This window comes from Haemorhous mexicanus, chromosome 1 (genome assembly GCF_027477595.1).
Source record: "Haemorhous mexicanus isolate bHaeMex1 chromosome 1, bHaeMex1.pri, whole genome shotgun sequence".
Taxonomy (NCBI): Eukaryota; Metazoa; Chordata; class Aves; order Passeriformes; family Fringillidae; genus Haemorhous; species Haemorhous mexicanus.
Genome location: NC_082341.1, coordinates 135922615 through 135938152, shown reverse-complemented (window position 1 = coordinate 135938152; position 15538 = coordinate 135922615). Strand labels below are relative to the sequence as shown.

Genomic DNA, 15538 nt, shown 5'->3' with positions numbered 1-15538 from the left:
TCTTTGGGGTGTTAGAAAAGGATTGGCAACAAAGGGATTAACATTTCATTATGAACTTCATGAAGGACCAAGTTTCTAGAGCAATTTCCACAAACCTAGGCATTGCAGGTCCAAGCTTTCAGGAGTCAAATATTTTTTAAGATTATGATTTTTAAATAAAAAACACCAAAACCTCTGAACGTATACTTAATTTGAAGATTGTGAGTAATCTCTTTTAAATCTAACAGTGCAGGGTTTGGTGCTTCCTGTTATCTCCTCAAGATGGTTCATGAGCCAGACTTAACTGTGGCTCAGCATCACAGCTGTACCACACCAAAACAAAACATACTTCCAATATACAACATTTAACCAACGCCAAAGCTTTTGTATATGTACATACATATGTACACATCTATTATGTATATTAATACCTATGATGTATATAATACATATATAATGTATATTAATAAATTATCATAATGGCCTTTTAACAGAACATATTTCATCTGAGACATGCAGAGCCAGGCAGCATTCGTTATTTGTACTTTTTGTTTTAACTTTTTCTTTTAAAGAAGTACTTATGAGTTTAACTACCACACTCCTGTTGATATGTGAAGCAAGAGAGTCTCTTGTTAAAGTAGTAATATCATCACTAAAGTGGAAATCAGAGGAAATCTGAAGCCAGAAGCCACAGCAAAGACAGATCAGGCAGGTATTTCTGCTGCAAATGTTGCCACAAAAATCCTCAGGGATCTGAATGGACTGGTTACCCTTTAGCTGCTGGGCATCTGAGTTGATATAAATTTTTTATTCTTTGATCTATATAATTCTGTATGAACACCATTAGATCAAGAGCCATACTGCCTAAATTCTGCCAGAGTTGTAGTTCAGATGATATTTGGGTGCTTATTTTGAGCACCACACAGATGTTACATAAGATTCATGAAGAACCTTGTTATTCCATTTAAGATCCAGACAGACCTAAGAATCCAAAGATATTGTTACATTTAGAATATTCTTCCTTGTGAAGGACTAATTCAGTGCTAGCAATTTGCATGCTTTCTGGATCATGTTGTAAGATCTAAGTTGGGCTTCTTGTGTGTGTGATATCAATTTTGTCCCAGAACTGAGTAAGAAAACATTGTCTTGGATTCTGGAGGAGAGTTGAATTTAAGCATGGCATGGCTTAAATTACCAAGGGAAATGCTGAAAATGCAGTTTTCCTGCTCACATGTTCACAGTTATAGCAGAAGTAAAACCTGTGAATATACTCGGCAGAGTAGCAATCCCAGGACAATTTTTCAGCTAGATAAAGCAGGTGAGTGCTGTCTGCAGGTGAATTCAGTATGTATTTTACCAACAGTGTATAACTTCATTGAGTCCTGCCTCTTTGTATATCAAATTTTTTTCACAGTAAACATTATCCAGGCTGGATGGTAATCATAAGCTGCCACATAGTTCTGAAGAAAATTAAGACGATATGTAACCGATGTATAAGGCAAATGCTTGTTTTTCAGTCACCATCTGCATGAGTTCTGATTTTCTTGTTCCAAAACATTTTGAAGAGTCAAATGGAGTTTCCAAGAGAATTTCAGTAGGAAGAACTTAGTTAATTGCAATATGTGGGCCTCAACAATCAAAATTGTGCCTTCTATCCATTTCACTGAGTCCCTGTGTCTGACCTCAGCTGCTATCCATGGCACCCAGAAAGATGGAAGTCTGCAGTGGGACAGAGACAGCAAGGCAAAAGGGGCCTGAGGCTGCATGTCCAGCCATGCACACCAGGGAGTTACTTGCCTTTTTTATTTATGTTAAGAATGTGAAATAAGTCTTTGATTCAAGTACATCTCGTCAAGATTCTAATCCTCAAACATCTGACAATAAAACACAGCAACACGACCACGGAAGTGTGGGAGAGATGTGAAAGCTCTTTACATATTCATGCTCCTTCAAATCCTTTGATCTGTTTCAGTTCCCCTGTTTTTATATGTATATAATGAAGTTTACAAACCATGAATTTTGAACAGAACTGTGCAACTCACGTACCATTGATCTATCAATAACACTCAGGATAGTCCTTTTTACCACAAGTGAGAAATAAACACTTTTCATTACATCTGTGTTTGAGTCTTTACTGAATTTGTTTTTAACCAGCAGCATGTTCCTGGAATTATAGAAAATGACAACTGAAGGCAGAGGATTCATACAAGAAAACGGTATGGGTTTGCAAGATATCTGTCTCTTCATTTCCCTTTAGAGGTGATATAATGTACCGTGTACAAATTAGAATCATGTAAGTGTCAAGCAGGTGGCTAGCTGTAGGAAGAGATGCTCGAAACAGCAAAGAAAAAAGTGGAGTACACATCCAAAGTAGAACCTGTGGAGGTAGCAAAAGGATGATGTTTTTAGATGGATGAGGAGAGAAAAGTATCTCCTTACTTCTTCAGGAAAACAGATTAGATTTAGCCTTGAACCCTATAGCCTTATCTTTTAAGTTATTTTTAAGTGATAAAAATTGGAGAATCATATTGTAATTGAAAAATGACCACTAATGGTTGGTCAGTTTTACTGACCAGCTGTAACATGCCTGCTTTACATGACAGTAGTTTGAACCACAGTAGATGTCTAGGCAAAAAAAATGAAAAGAAAAAATGAAAGTCTTGTCTTTTTTTAGGAAGAATAGTAGAAAAAGAAAAGACTGATAAAGTTTTGCTTTCAATATATTGTAGAAATTCAAGAAAACTCACTGTGACTAGCAGGAACTTGCATTCTTTTTTTTCAGATACCAAACATCTGCTGACCTAGCACTTCAGGATTCAACTGAGACAGTTTGATTTCAGTCAGCAGTGGACCCAGGAAAGGGTGTCTCTTCTAATTAAACAATTAAGACTGATACTTCCACTGATAGACTCAAATTTGCAAAGGCATTGCAGATTCTTCTTGATTAATTGCAGTACAGTGAGGTTTATAAAGCCTATGACCTAGTATTACACATACATTCTACATTTCCAATCATAAGGCTGTCAGATACAAACATTTTAAGTGATTTAAAAACTATGATTGATCTCTCTGTAGACTAAAAAAGACAGTTAATAGTACAACAACATTATGATGTTGTTTATAAGCATTTCAAACCTTGCATGTCAATAAATAAGAAGTTGAATTCCTCCACTGGCAAAAGTCAAAGAGTTTTTATTGCACTAACAACCATTTAAATTTATTTATTTATTTAAAACTAAATTTTAGTAAGATCTCATTTTTTCCTGTTTGCAATAAAAACTAACAAAAATTTTATCTAAGTTCTTGAGAAATCTGTCTTGCTTCTGTTTGTCTATGGAATGATAAAGACTTGGCTATACTATAAATATTTTATTACAGTCAACACAGACAAAGGCAGGATAATGATTGAGAGCTGCAGCAACTACAAACAAGGGAGACATGAACACATTCACATGAATGTGAAATTCACATGAAGGGGAGGAGACAATTTCCATCCCAGCACAGGTATATCAAATTAAAAAGCACTGAATAACTCAGACCATCATGATTTGTACAATCTCAGCTCAGCCATCTCAGCTTCAATTCTGATCCAAGTAATACTAAACACTTCAGAACAAAATTCAAAGTAAAAAAAAAAAAAAAATTACAGATGTTTCAAAATGTGAACAGGTGAAAAATACAGAATTAGTTTCTCAACATTAGGATGTGCTCATCCAACCTGTTGTGGGGTTTTTTTGAGGCAAAGGAAATGTAGTAGATCTATTCAGCCTCCATTTCAGAAAAGCATTGCCCCAGAGGTGATTTATAACTGAAAAGGGAGCAAGCAGAAGGAATGTGAAGTATGGACCTAGCTCATGGCCAGGAAAGACATTCTGTTTTGGGTGCATGTGGACACCATGAATACAACCAGAGATCACATCCTAAAACTTTCCCAGCTTGTGACTCTACCTGCTCTCAGGCCACTGAGACAAAGCTGTTTGGTAGATGTTTGTTTGTTTCCTCAAACATCTACCTCCCTTTTTTCTTAGACACCCCATTTTTTAGCTCATCCTCAGGCTGGGTATGTAAAATGAACTGGTCTGAGCTCAACTGGGACTGTGCTGCTGGTGCAGCCTCTTGTACAAGAGCCACAGCTAAGGCAGCTCACATCTAAATGGTGCTGCTCTACACCTGCACAGTGGCAATTATGGAACCATGCATTTTCTGTTGCTTGGTGCTAATAGGAGTGCAACAGTTGACAAAGGAGTTTTTCTGAGCTTCCCTTTTTAAACAGGGGCTACTTTTCTAGACCCCTGGAGTGCTTACACGCTGTCTGTTGAGTGTAGTGATACATTACCTTTATTTGAAACTTATCTGTCCAAATTACTATGTCAGGACTTTTTATCCCAGCTGAAAAATTGAATTGCAGAGAGGAATAAGTAACCAAAAGGTAACAATATATTATGTTGTGCTTTGGGCTTTTTTGCTGACAATTCACAAGATAAAAAACCACAAAGAAAATATACATTTGAAACAAAAACCAGTCAGTTCTAGATGAACATATGGCCACAGATGCTGTGACTAATATCTATGTATTTAAAAGGAAAATATTTGCATTAAAAAATAAGCAAAGTTAAAATTTTTTTAAAGAAAAAACACCCAAAACTAGTGGATCAAATATTCTGTTTTTAGGCGCCTTTTGAACTTCTTTAGCTGTTTTTTTTAATGAGAAGCAAAGCTGCAGGATCACACAATAGTAGGAAATTTAAGCTGTTCTGTCCAACTGACAAAGCTAATTTCATCCTCTGCTCTAGTGCAACGCAAGAAAAAAACTCATCCCATTTTTCTAATGATTTAATGGGCAGAAGACTTTATAAATTCCCAAAAGATAAATATTTTTAACTAATTGCCAGCTCTTGCCTTTGTTGTTTTACTTTCATTGTCCTTGCTGCCCCAGGTGAGTGTATCTGATATTGCCAAGAATGACCACATTCATATAAATAGTATCAATCTCCTGGAGTGTCCCATTGATTTATTTTTCATCTGTTGATCTTAAACTGGTGTACTGGTGATACACAAAATAAAACTATAAAAGTGCTTGCCTATCCAGACACCTTTTCTCCCTCCATAAGAGAGAGAGTGCCTGTTTTGTGCTTGCCTCTGGCACAGAATGAAGGCTGAAATATCTTCCATCCATAAAGTAGAATATATCTCATCTTATTAGGATTGTATTTGAAATTTGAAGAGCACCTTGCCCATCCTGGCCTTGAATGGGGTCAGAAGATTTGATGCTAAAAGTTTACCCATGTTGGACCTCAAATTTCATGCATGTCTCCACTGTCATGAAGGGTCCTGAAATGGGGAGTTTTGGAGAGAGAAACAGATTCAATATTGCATTTAAAAAAAAAAATCTGAAAAAACCCCAATCCTTTCAAAAACTAGAAGTATTTACATAGTTAGGGAAGGTTTATATGAAACAGAAGCCTGTTAGAGTTATAGTTAGTATGTACACAGGTACTGTGATAGAGCTCAGGTTCTGAGCTAAAAAGCTTTATGTGGCTCATCCCTGCTATTGCTGGTCATGTCGACCTCAAAGAGCAAACAGAAATCTTCTGAAATGCCTGCAGAGCCTCTGCAGTGCTGCAGCTCCCTCCCTCAGAGTAGCTTCACAGCTCTTTTGTCTAGCAAAGCTTCTCATGTAAGCCAAGTAGCCAGCCCTGCTGCAGGCCTGATTCATCTCCTTGTTGTTTATTCAGCTTTCCAAGTGACCCTGTGTCCTCCACTCAGACTAATTAGTTAAGTCCAGCTCTGGCTACAAATGAAAACATTTCATTATTTCCCAAAAACTCTCCTGTCTGAAACCTTTGAATAATCTGTGTCCTGGTTTCAGCTACAAGAGAGTTAATTCCTCTGAAGAAAAAGAAAATAATTTACTGCATTAAATTTCACTAAGATTCTCCACTAAAATAAACTACTGTTGTAGCTCATTGTCCAGGGTATAGCTGTAGAGCTGCCTCTTTGCTTTGAAATAGCTTTGTATCTGCTGGCTGGGTGACAATGAGGCTTTCACTCCCAACGCTAGAGTATCCTCTTCTGCTGGAGGTAGACACAGGCTGCAGGCAGAAGGTCACAGATCTGTATTCCACACCCTGCTGAGCTATTCAGCTGAAAAACTGGCCACAGTGCAGAACGATTCCAGGTCAAACCCATGGGCGTGGAGACATCATTTACAAATACCAGAGTTTTTCTCTGAAAGAACACTAATCCTGATTTATCAGAGCCAAGCCTCCCTTTAGATAGCTATAGCTGCTGTTTTGGATTCTCAGAGCTGGGAACTGAGAGAGTGTTGAAACATCTCCATAGTGAATTTGCAAGAAATGCTTTTTTGTGGTATTTGACTGCAGTTTCTACAGCTACTAGAGGTTGGTAAATGGGAAAGATACAACCTGGCTCCAGAGAAGCAGCATCTAAGGAGAGCAGTCTCTATGGAGAGAACATCTAAGAAGTCTCTAAGGGTAAAACAGCTCCAGAGGAGCAGTTTAGAGTCATCTGTTTGACTAGACAGTTGGGCAGGCATTTAACCAATACTCCTTTTGGTTTAGAAATATTAATCTGTAGATTTCCTTGCATTAAAGCAAGTAAGACAAAGGTATCATCCCCTTCAGTGATAGAATTCTGGAACAGAGCTTCTCTAACAGCTAATATAAGAGGTTACATGAGCAATTATATTTCCTCCTGACCACAACAGAGGAGAAAGAAAGGGCACATAAGTCAACCAATATTGCAGCAGTGAACCTTGTTTCTGTGCTGTTTAAAAGATGTACATGAATGTTGCCCTCACATGTTCTGTTCATGTTCCTGATCCTTTTTTTCCCTTCTGCCCTTAGCAGTAGCCAAGTCTTTCATTTTGCACATTCCAAGCACAGACTTGTTATTAGGAGCAATTTTTAAAACTGTCCATGGTATCCCTAGCCAACAGGGTAGTGGTGAGAAATGCCCTAATTTGAAAGAATTTGGAACTTGTTTGGAACTTGTTGACTGGTTATCATTTGCTCTGCTTCCTTGCCAAGATTTTATCTGGCTGTGTATCGATTCGACGTGGCCTTTGCTAACATATCAAGACTGGATTGTTTTTACCAACCAGAGATTTTCCCAAAGTACAGACAGAACAACACCTAAAATTATGGTCATTAGCAATTGTTTTAGAAAACTTCATGTACTTACAAGCATGAGTGCCACACTGTTGGGTCACCACTACAAATTCCTTGTTGCTTTCTCCAATATGATGCATGGATGAGTGTAGAATGAAGGAAAGCTGCATTGCTGCATTGTTCATTCGGGAATAAAAGCATCAGGCACATATGAGAAAAGTTGGATTTGTGCCTTAGCATGTGTAGGATTTGTGAAGCCTGCAATGTCTTGTAGCACACATTAAAAACAACAACAAAATCCCAAACAAACAAACAAAAAAACACCCCAAACCCCCCCAAAAAACCTAAAAAACCAACCAAAAACCCAGAAGATATTTCAGCAAAAGATCTACTTGTATTTCTGGTACTATCAAAGTTTAGATTCCTGTTTGCTGGTTTTGGCCTTGTATTTATGATGTTCACGTCAACATTTCCTCAAAGTATTTACTTTCCACTCCTAAGTTGCTAAAAATTATTAATAAAAATCAGCTATATTAGAGTTTCAGATACACAACCAGGAGACAATTTGAGTAAACAGATGTTATAATATCTGTGAGAAAGGAAAAAATGCAAGGAATATTGGAACAAACTGGTAGGAGTAAATAGCTCCAAAAACACAGAAACTTAAGAAGCCAGCTTTTTAATAGGCTGTGTCACAGATGACTATAAAAAAATGAATTACAGAGAAGCTGTGATGTAAATTCCCCAGAATTATACATGGAAATGGAGAATGAATTCAGCACCTGAGGATAAAAACCCTTCAGCTGGAGTTTATGTCTCTTCATGTAACCCCTAGAATCTCATTTTTGTTTAGGAGTGGAAACCATCTCTCATGGGGATTCTCTGATATGTCACCAGAACTAATCTTATATTACATTATCTGTTACCTCCTACCCAGCTATTTACTCTGTGTGCAAGAATGTCATGGATTTCATACCACAACCTTCCTGCCCTCTTTAACTCAAATTGGACCAAATCCAAGGGGAGTTCTGGCAGGACACACTGTACTCACATTTATGCATGCATGGAGTGTGTGAGGAAGTCTTGATTCCTTAGTGAGACAACTTAAAGTCTTAGGAAATTTCATGTGCATTAGCACATTATCCCTATTATGGTGTGGACAAAATAAGTCCCAGCTTTCAGTGTAGCTCAGTTTAGCCCTGTTCTGTATTACACACTACATCAGACCTGAAAAAAAATTGCCTGTGGTTTTGGACAATGAACTAAAACTTTGAATTATCTTTTGGTCTTACTGTGCAATAAATTATAGAATTTACCGTCCTCTCCTCCATTTATACAGTAGGATGGGAAAGATGATTAATTGACTGGTGAGTGGACTAAAAAACTATCGTTTAGTCCTCTACAGAGAAAATTCTATGGTGACAGACTGATTGGACAGGAATTTATGTATGTTTGTGCTTGGAAGACAATAAAAAAATTATTTCCATAGTCTTGAGGAAACAATCTCTTTTATTGTAGAGAAGTTTGTATACACAGATGCAATGTATTTACAACCAGCTTTTCTCAAACAGATGACTGCTTAATATCCTTTACAAATCTGTCAAGAATGAAAGAAAATGAAGCTCAGAAGCCCAGCCAGCCAGCACAACCCCCAATTCAGATTAATTCCCAAAGATACCTGTAATGATAGTAGATGGCATTATTCAGAAAGGAAAAAAATAGGACTGTGACAAAGATCAGTGGATGGATTTCAGGATTGGTTCATTCAAATGCATTGCTTAGCCTGATCTAAGAGTAGATAAACCATGAACTAAAATTTCAACAAGCAGATGGGGACCTGCCTTTTGCCAGGGGTGTGGGAAATACAGGGAGAAGGAGTCTGTCCTTTCCTTCCCTGGTTTCTGCAAGAACAGCTCACAGTTGCAATCTCTGTGAAAAGAATTTGTTGGTCCTGTGTTCCCCTGGAAAGCTCTTTTCCAGAAAAAGCCAGGAAAAGTTCCACATTTCTTCAGTCGGCAGAATGGAGTCAATGCACTAAGGGTGAGGACAGGTGTCCTCCTCAGGAGGATGTGGACTCCCATGCCAGCCCAGCCACAGGAGAGGTGGCACCTTGGTGTCTTCTGGTGCCCCTCCAAAGTGTGACTCAGCTCTGCACTGCCCTTTACCCGGGGTGCTGTGCAATGGCACCAGTTGAGCTTCAGCCTGTACAATCACCCCAAATGCAGAGGAGACAATGCAGAGGGAAACAAGGAGAGGTAGAGACACACATTATATTCCCTTTTCATGTTTCTTTTCAATTAAAAGTAGAAACTTCATCAAAACAAAAAGTTACGTGCAGGAGGCACTTCTCTAGAGAAGAAATAAATACCTCACACAAACATTCATGGGTGGATGAGTCCCATGAGAAAGATTCTCAGTACAACCACTTCAGTCATAAAAGGAATCTATACCCTCACATTGATGTATATGAGAAACAGATAAAACATATCTGCTGATGCTCAAGGAAATTACATGCTTAAGTTCCCTACAGGTTGGGAACATGTATCTTAGAATCTGTATAATTTGGTTTACACTCAGAACACTGCGATATTTACAGGCACATTCCGATGAGAAAACATTTGCATGTTGAGTGTGAAAGACACAGCTTTGTCACCTAATCGTGGGACTTTAAAGCAGGGATTTTGTGACCTCAAAATACTATTTGTGAAGTTAGTGGCGAGGAAGACGGTGGGTAGGTGGGAAAAGAAAGTAATCAGAATTTGCTGACTTTTTTTTTTTTTTTTAAAGCATTAGAATGGTTTCAGGCTGGGATAAAGTGAGTCCGTGTAGACTACAGGTTCTGGCTTGTTACACATAGTGTTTTGTCTATTCTCATTTCCCATACTTATCCTTCCCAATTGAATATGTTTCCCATAAGCCAAGTTGATGAGAACAGTGCATAAGACTAATTCTTCTTCTGGCAACCATCATCATCACTCACAGCATAGTAACTTCAAAAATACTTGCAGAAGAGCAATGAACTGGAATGTCACTTTTTTTGACTTGGTCTGTATTCTGAAGTTGAATGTGGGCATCTGAGAAACATATTTTGAATGCTTTGGAAGTTTTACAAATTAAAAAAATGTAAGTTACACTCTGAACCTGATGGAGAATGCAAAGTTCTTCTACGTTCTCTAGCACTGTATGTCAGATATGGTGGAAAAAGCTATTCAGTGACTACTGTAACCCTAGTGCTACCCAGAATTATTCTGAAACTAGCTCACTAGTTTCTGAAACACTACTGTAGTTGCAGCAAATTATTAAAACTATCTACAGAATATGAGTCATACAATTTAGGTTTCAATATGTCAGCAAAAACAGCAAAGTGTAACCCACAGAGGTTATATCCTGGAAGTGAAATTATCAAACTATTGCTTCAATGTCTGTAAAGTAAAGCTATCCTCCCTAGGGACACAGCACTCTCACTTATGCTGACACATAAGGTGGTGGTGGCTCTTTAGCAGCTCCATTCACAGGATCATCATATGGTGGTAACAGCACCTGCAGGAAAGGAAAAAAGTTTTTATTTTTGAAAAAGAAGTCAGATGATAAAATTTACAGAAAAGAAAACCCCTAAGACCTTGTCCATAACCAACCAATTAACCAAACAAATCCCAAAACAACACCAAAAAACCCCAACCAAACCAACAAAAAAAAAATCCCAAGACAAACTCCAAAACCAAAAAAGAGTAAATTATTAAGCAGGAGCAGAAGAGTTAGGAAAAGAAATAACATTAGCTTGAAGTTTCTCCTTTTCAATGTGTACACTGCTTTAATTATGAAAGAAAACAGATTTCCTCTCATTTCATAGTAACCCCTTGACTTCAAGTAACAGCTTGATTTCATCCGTTCACTGCTTGTACCTGAATTTGTTCAATCTGGCAGTGATGGTGGCTGCTTCTTCTGCAGCTCTCCTCTGTCAAGAGTGCTAAACCTTGTCTCCTGGAGGAGTGCTCAGACTGCCAGAGTGAGAACAGCCCTGAAAACCTCTCCTTCTGAGCCCTCCCTGGAATAACTAATAATTCTTTTGGAGTGGGGAAAAAGAAGGTAAATGGAGAACAAATTACCCAATGTCTAAATAAATCTCCAGTTTTATTTTTCTGGAGTACTCAGCCATGAGAAGGAAGATCTATACTCCCAGAAGCATTTCAGTGAATCCTTCAAACATCTGATAGCAATTAGAAATTAGGACAGGTTTAGTCATATATCAACCCCATTCACTGGAATCCAGGCAGCTTTCTAGGACACGGGAGATGCAAGTTCAGGCCACACAGAGCAGAGAAATTGGAACCAAGATTCCTACTTGTTTAGGCAATAATGCCTAAACAAGCAATTTTTAATGGCACCTGCACTGACATTAGTTAGCTTGCGTGTGAAAAGACAAAGGAGGAGTTGGTCTGTGAACCCCAGCAGGGACTGAGGATAAAATAGATGTCTGAATGAAGAATGAGTGTACATTTCCTAAAATATCCCAATAACAAGTAAGAATGTCACTGAAGTGCACTGGCTGAGATACTTTATGCAGCTGATGATACATTATTCATAATGGAATTTCCAGATTTATCAGCATTGCTTCTTGGTCATTAAAGCATGTAAAGCTGATTGTCTAAATGTATAAAGGGAATATCCATAGGGACTTCTGCCATGAGAGGATTTCACCAATTCTTATAGAAGTTGATAACCTGCCTTCTGCAAAGAAGCATCCATGATCATTCCTTTTGAACCTCAACCACAACATACAAAATCAGTAGGAATTGTTCTGTAGATTTAAATAGACTTTGGAACAGACTTTTGTGGGATAGTTCCAAGTGTGATTCACATTATACTCATGTGAGTTTACAAACATGCATTGATGACCATGTGTTCAAGTACATCTGTGCATGTTGTTAAGATTACAGAATGGCTACCTTGGCATCCTCAGCCCTTAATCAGAAAAGTTTCATTACTTAGAAAAGAAAATTGTAAGAGCCATTGCTCTTCATAAATACCAAATGTTTGAGCTTGCAAATGCAGTATTTTATGCACTACACAATCTAAAAACCCTTGTATTTGAAAAGCATTTAATAAATTATATCACCTTTAAAGGCTGCAAGCATCTTATGACTATTTATCTAGTGAAATTAGGACAACATTTAGAATTTCAAATACATATTATGATAAAAATCATAAATATATTTTGTAACATAAACTCAGTAAATCACCATGTTAACTGTGAAAAGCACTACAGATGAAATCCCCTCCCTAGCACTGATCACTAGTTTAATAACAGGATTTCTAGTAAAATCTTCATGTTATTAAAAAAAGTTTCTCAAATATACTGAAACATGTTCATTAGTTTGTTATGACACAATATAATTAGTAATTAAGTCTGACCTGGAGATTACTCTGAAAATGAATGAAGTTCCCTCTGTGAAGATTTAGCTGTCTTACTGCACTTTTGTAATGCTAAATCCCAACTGTGATCCACTTCTTTTAGGCTCAGAGTCTGTTTCATCAGGTGTGACAAGAAGTGACAGCAGGTGATGTCATATAAAGAGCTGACCATATTCCAGCTGATAAATAATGGATGAGACCTCTTTCTATGCTCTGACCCTCTTTTAAATCCATGTGTCCTAAGACTACTGTGTATACATCAATATTATTACTTCAGCATTGAGGTTGCTGTTATTTCCATTAGGTCTCCTGGCCTGGAGAATTAATGATATGAGTGAACTTCTCCATTCCCTCCCTTCACTCTTGTATGAAACAAAATCTGTCTGGTAGGAAAAGAGCTTCCTGGTGAGGCTTTTACATTTTGGGAGGTAAGCACTCTTTTTTGTTCTGCAGACCCAAACCTCATATATGGGTCAATGGCCCTAAGGGCCCTCAGAAGATACTTTCTCACTTACCAACAGTTAAACAAGAAGAGAGAGGAGAGAGCAATGCCCATAGAAGTGTGGACAGCTGTAGGTACACAGTTTGTGGTCAACTGGGGCTGAGGCAGAGCCTCATCCCCCATGGGCTACAGCTGTGAAAAGCAGGTGAGCAGCATTGAAAGTAATGAGACATGGAGTGCCCAGGGGCAGTGAGCAATCCCCAAAGGGAACAGAGGGCACACAGGGGCAATGCATCTAAGATGAAGAACATAAAAGGTTGAGCTAAAGAACAAGAAGGGCAGATGCTTGCAGCCTTCTGAAGTGATATGCTGTTACTCTGTGGGGGTGGATGCTTAAAGCCTTCTGAAGCTGTATGGTGACACTCTGTGTATCATGGCCATCTCAACTGTGACACGTGCTGTGACAGACAGCAAGGAGATAAAGCATTGCTATGCCTCAAACACTAATGGCCATTCAAGTGGGCAAGTTGGAACAGAACATTCCTGGAAAGGTGGGACCATACAAGGGTAGGGCAGTCCCTTTCTGGGGCCAATTTTCCTGTTCTGTGGTGACCACATAACACACAGCATAAGTGCAGAAGCAGGGTCAAACAGTGGTCATGTTCCTAGAGAGGACTGTGGGCCACCAAGGACCCCAAACACCCCCTGACTCTATTTGGGAACTCTCCATCAGAAAACTCTGTGTGCTCCACAGTGTTGCATCAGACACAAAGAAACCCCTCTCTGGAAGGGATCCAGATTCTCGTCTGCTAAATTGCAGGTACATAACCTAACAAGCTTTTTGGTTTGTGGGTCCCCAACCTCAATGGAATGCAGCTGTAACCATTATTTTGACCACAGACATCAAAATTACAACAGTCAAATCTTGTCACTGGATCCACAGGTGGTTATGTCTTTCCACTATCTGCTCTTAACCATCCATCCATCCATCCATCCATCCATCCATCCATCCATCCATCCATCCATCCATCCATAATGGTCCTTCAAGCCTAACTGAAAGCCTTATATGATGGCTAATGGAAGCAGCTAAGTGCTGTGAATATAAATCAGCATAGATATTCAGGCAGTAAATTATGCTCTCCAGAGACAGAAAATGGAAGCCAGTCACCAAGCCAAAGGATGAATTCAGAAACTGGAAAAATAGAAACTCCCTATTCAGTCTTATCTGTGAATCTGATTAGAATGGATACAGTCTAAATTAATTGACAAAGTACAAAAAATATGTGCATATTTTAGGTACATGGTACCCCAAGGCAGAATCTCCACTCAGACAACCGACGCATTTTGTTTCCCAGGCATTTTTGCATTTCTTTGTTTCTTTGTTGTGAATTGAGAAAAATGTATGTTAGTTGCCTGAGTGCTGTGGGAATCATGTTTGCAGAGTGTTTGAGATTGTCACTCACAAGTTACTATAAAAATTATGAAGGACACCCATTTTTTGGCACTTAGTGATTCGTATATGAAGATATTCTGGCTTTTTTTCAATAGATCAGCAAGCAAGTTTGGAAGATTAAACAGTTGCAGAGTTCAGTCCTATAGCATGCCTACAGAAGCTCCTGACTTCTTTCACAAGCCTATAACTGCATTAGTTTTATTTAAGAAGCAATTGTCATTTCAACACCATCCTTTAAAATGCAGCCAGATGTAACATTACTCACTGTTTGTACAACAGTCTGGTGTAAAAGCATCACAGAGAGACTCTGAAATCAGAGCTCTAGGGGTCTCAAAGCAAGAGGGTTCAAACCCACAGCTCCAATCTGCCATATGAACGCTCCAGATATAAGGTTTTCACTTGGGAAGGGAGGGAGGGAAACTGGGGCTATGTAGCCCTATGCTCAAGTGGGACAGGGAATGTTGAGTGCTTGGCTTCATTCCCAATAGCATTTAAGCATTTTGTGATAAGCAGTCTTGTATAATATGCAGAAGCAATCCATAACTGACCCATAAGAAATCCTGTTCCTGACTTAGCTGGTGTCATCTGAGCAGTTTGGTTAATTGTATTACATAAGCATCTCTATTATAAAGCACATGATACAGGATGACCTTCTCTGAAAGAAATAATTACCAACAAAGTTTGCCAATGGCTATAACATATTCAGTTAATATAAGCATGTGTCATTTAATATTTTTTACATCCTGGTTAATCTGGTTTTGGAGAATAAGTTTTTTGAAGGCATTGCTTAGAAATATATCTGAGAAGAAACACAGGTAAATACTTGTATATTCAAACAGTTTGTAGCTAATCTTGTCCCAACAGTGCTTTGTTTGTTTCTTTCTTTGTTTGCCTGCTTTGGGGGCATATTGCATTATTCCAATAATCATTTTTGCTGCTGATTCCACATTTACTTGAACTTTCAGGAGAAAATGTTCTTTCTTCAGCACATGTATAAGTTTTCTCATATTGCTGCAGTGATTCCTGTTTGAACTCAAGCTCTTAGATCTCCTCTTTCTAAAGGAGAAAATGTGCTCAGTTCTGTAGGAGTAGAACAAAATATTTCATCAATTGATTATTTCT

General features: G+C 38.3%; 1 protein-coding gene across 1 annotated transcript in view; it reads right to left on the bottom strand.

Annotated features, from left to right (window-relative positions):
- Positions 1 to 8598: 8598 nt before the first annotated feature.
- LAPTM4B (lysosomal protein transmembrane 4 beta) overlaps positions 8599 to 15538 on the bottom strand; it is a 59262-nt gene continuing 52322 nt past the window's right edge. Inside the window, exon 7 of the mRNA XM_059864264.1 lies at positions 8599 to 10649. Coding sequence (XP_059720247.1) covers positions 10575 to 10649 — 75 coding nt within the window. The 3' untranslated portion in view covers positions 8599 to 10574. The remainder of the gene's footprint in view (positions 10650 to 15538) is intronic.